The sequence below is a fragment of the Pteropus alecto genome, unplaced genomic scaffold (assembly GCF_000325575.1).
Source record: "Pteropus alecto unplaced genomic scaffold, ASM32557v1 scaffold20, whole genome shotgun sequence".
NCBI lineage: Eukaryota > Metazoa > Chordata > Mammalia > Chiroptera > Pteropodidae > Pteropus > Pteropus alecto.
Window position 1 is genome coordinate 28,512,665 of NW_006436298.1, and position 2,848 is coordinate 28,515,512.

At 48.3% G+C, this 2,848-nt stretch overlaps 1 protein-coding gene across 1 annotated transcript in view; it reads right to left on the minus strand.

Annotated features, from left to right (window-relative positions):
* The window catches only part of ST8SIA4 (ST8 alpha-N-acetyl-neuraminide alpha-2,8-sialyltransferase 4), an 82,108-nt gene extending 80,421 nt beyond the window's left edge, over window positions 1-1,687 (minus strand). The window contains exon 1 of the mRNA XM_006913247.1: window positions 1,259-1,687. Within this exon, the coding sequence (XP_006913309.1) occupies window positions 1,259-1,371 (113 nt within the window). The 5' untranslated portion in view covers window positions 1,372-1,687. The remainder of the gene's footprint in view (window positions 1-1,258) is intronic.
* Between the last annotated feature and the right edge of the window lie 1,161 nt (window positions 1,688-2,848).

The following is a 2,848-nucleotide window of genomic DNA, read 5'->3' on the forward strand; positions in this document are numbered from 1 at the left end:
TTGATGCATAAAGACCATCCAGTTCATTCCTTATTAGCTTTCTCATTCTTTTCCAGTTTCTTTCGACTGTACTTTTGGCTATCTTAGTTTATATAAAATAGCAATTCCTTCTGTAAGGATAAGCCTGCCTCTTGCTGACTTAAATGCTCATTACTTAGGGAGGAGCAGGAATATTAAGAAATGGGGAGCAGGAAGTTTGTGTGTGTGTTTGTGCGCGCGCGTGCGCACACACACACACACACACACACACTCACACACGCACGCATACAAGTGCACGCGCGCGCATTTTAGCAGTCCTTATGCCCACCCCGAGCCCCGGCAAGGTTTCTATGTTCGCTTTAACAAACGTCAAGGAAAATAAAAATCAAACGGGCATCTCCACCAGTGTGGAGTTTTCGACAGCAGACGGCTCCGGATGAGGGAGGATTTCCGAAGCAGGACTTTGAACACAGTTGACAACCAGGTTCACATCCTCAGAAAACGCTTCCAAGCAATGTAAGCAACACGAAGTTGCAGCCACCTCCTGGGTAAACTTCAAAGGCACAGAGGCCAGGGGGAGGGAGGAAGGAAGTGTGGTATTTAGATAACTTACTCGGGGTAGAGAAAGAGTCTGAACTCATCAAGACAAACCAAGAAAAAAAAAAAGGGCAGAAATATAGTCTGCATAAAGCTACAGTCCCCCAGATTCTAAAACTGTAGCCATGATGCCCATGCCTTTTACCCACGGAAGAGTAAATAAGGAAGTATCTAGAGTTTAAGATACCCAAATCTACCCTACGCCAAATAAGAGTAAAGAAACGGTGGAGACACATTTCCTACTTTCTGGGCTTTAACTTCGGCCTTTCAAAAAGCCAGCTTTCTCTAGCATCTCCTGGAGTGATAGGGTAGAGAAAGAAGGAAAGGCAACCAGATGGTCACTAAAGACATCCCGTTTGAGTTCTGCCCACAGATTAAAAGGACAAGGGCACACATTCTTTGTTGACACTTCTGCAGTGACTTCCCCTTTGACGTGCAAGCCCCCGGCGCCAAAACAACTGTCACTACCACCAAACAGGGGCAAGTTAAACTCTTACTGGAAACACACCGTAGAGAAGCACACACACCTTAACAACTGCCTTTGTTATTTAATTCATGAAACTAAATACACACAAGCTCATACGAACACACATACTATCCCAACCCTCTCGCTATCATCTATATTCGCATTTCATTTATGGCTTGACTTTTGTCATATCCTGAAATGAAGCTTTGCATTTACCCGATGAGTTGCGTCTCCTGGTGCTCCTCAGTTCTTGCTATTTCTTTTGTCTTATAAAAGATCAGGAGCAGACTTATCGTGCAGATCGTCCACCTCTTCCTAATGGAGCGCATCTTGGTTCCCCGGGAAAGTCCTGGTTGTCCCAGCTCTCGCACCTTCTCTGGATATAAAAGCTCCGTTTTAGGAAATATAGTCGCGAGGGTGGGGGGCGGAATCTGTAAAATGCGAGGAGAGCGTGGAGCCGGGATCTCAAGAGCGGGTCGCGAGGGTCCTCTGAGGCAGAGCTCCTGTTGGTGCTCAAGCGCTGCCCAGCGCTTTCCCTCTCGGTTCGCGCCAGCTCTGCCGGGTCGCTCCGCGTCGCCAACCTAGGTTTCAGGTTTCTTAGAGGACGAGACACCTTGCATCAGAGGTGGCGGCCGCTTCTGCAGCTGGGTTCGGGGGCGTCACTAGCCCTTCCCTTTTCCTAGCAGGGAAATGATGAGCAAAACCAGCCAATCACCGGACTGAGGAGGCGGAGGCTGCTGTTGCCTTGCGTTGCTGGCGGCTGCTTAGAGAGTAACGTTGCCGGCTTAGAGGAAGCCGGCAAGCTCATGGTCGTGCGCACACACACACGCGCGCTCACACACACACACACACACACACACACACACACACACACACACACACACACAACACTCCTACATTCCGGGGAAAGCTCAGCACTCCAGGAGGAAGTCAGGCACCTCTCCCAGAACACCAAAGCGTCAGCTCCCTGAATTGAGAACCGCCGAGACAGTCTGTCCCCAGTCAGCGTGGGGAGGACACTTCTGTTGCGGGTAGATCAGAGACGCTTCTTGGTAGAGAAATTCTTCAGCTAGAGCGAGGGTGCATTACAAGAAGGGTCGCTCCTTCCAAGCGCTTTTGCTAAACACACACGCGCGCACCACGCATCTGCGCGCCCTCCCAAGTAGAGTGAATGGGTAGAGGGAGGGCGAAGGAGGAGAAGGACGTTTTACATTCCGTGCACAGCTCAATCTGGAAAGTATAAATGCATACATGAACTGATTAACCTATCGCCCACTCAGGGTGGGTGGGGGATGACAACCCCGACTCAAAATCCTGTTGGAAACATGTGATGACAGAGGTATCATTAGGCACTTTATGGATGCTTATGTGACTCGTTGCCATTTAAAAACTCCTCACGCAGAAGTCAAGGAAACTCCAATCCCACTTAAACTTTACTGAAGAGAAACAAGATTCTGAGAAAAAGTAGTCACCAAAGACCTTCTTTTTAAATGCAAGCATACTCACGAGAAGGAAAAAAAAAAAAAAAAGGAAGGAAGAAAAGAAGGAAGACAAAAAAAGAAAGAGGACAAACTCTTCTTCAAAAGTCTCAATGAGATGCATTTATCCTCTGATTTTCACCTTCTCCTTCCTCCTACTGTTTCTTCACTTCTACTGTATTATGTAGCAGGAGCATTTTTCCAATCCTGGGTTCCAATCTTTAGTATGAGTACTGCTCCACGGCCCTTTGATCCCCGCCCCCACCCAGAGAGAAACTTGCTGCTGGGGTACGTCTCACGCCTTGATTTGGCTCTTCAGCGCTAGGCT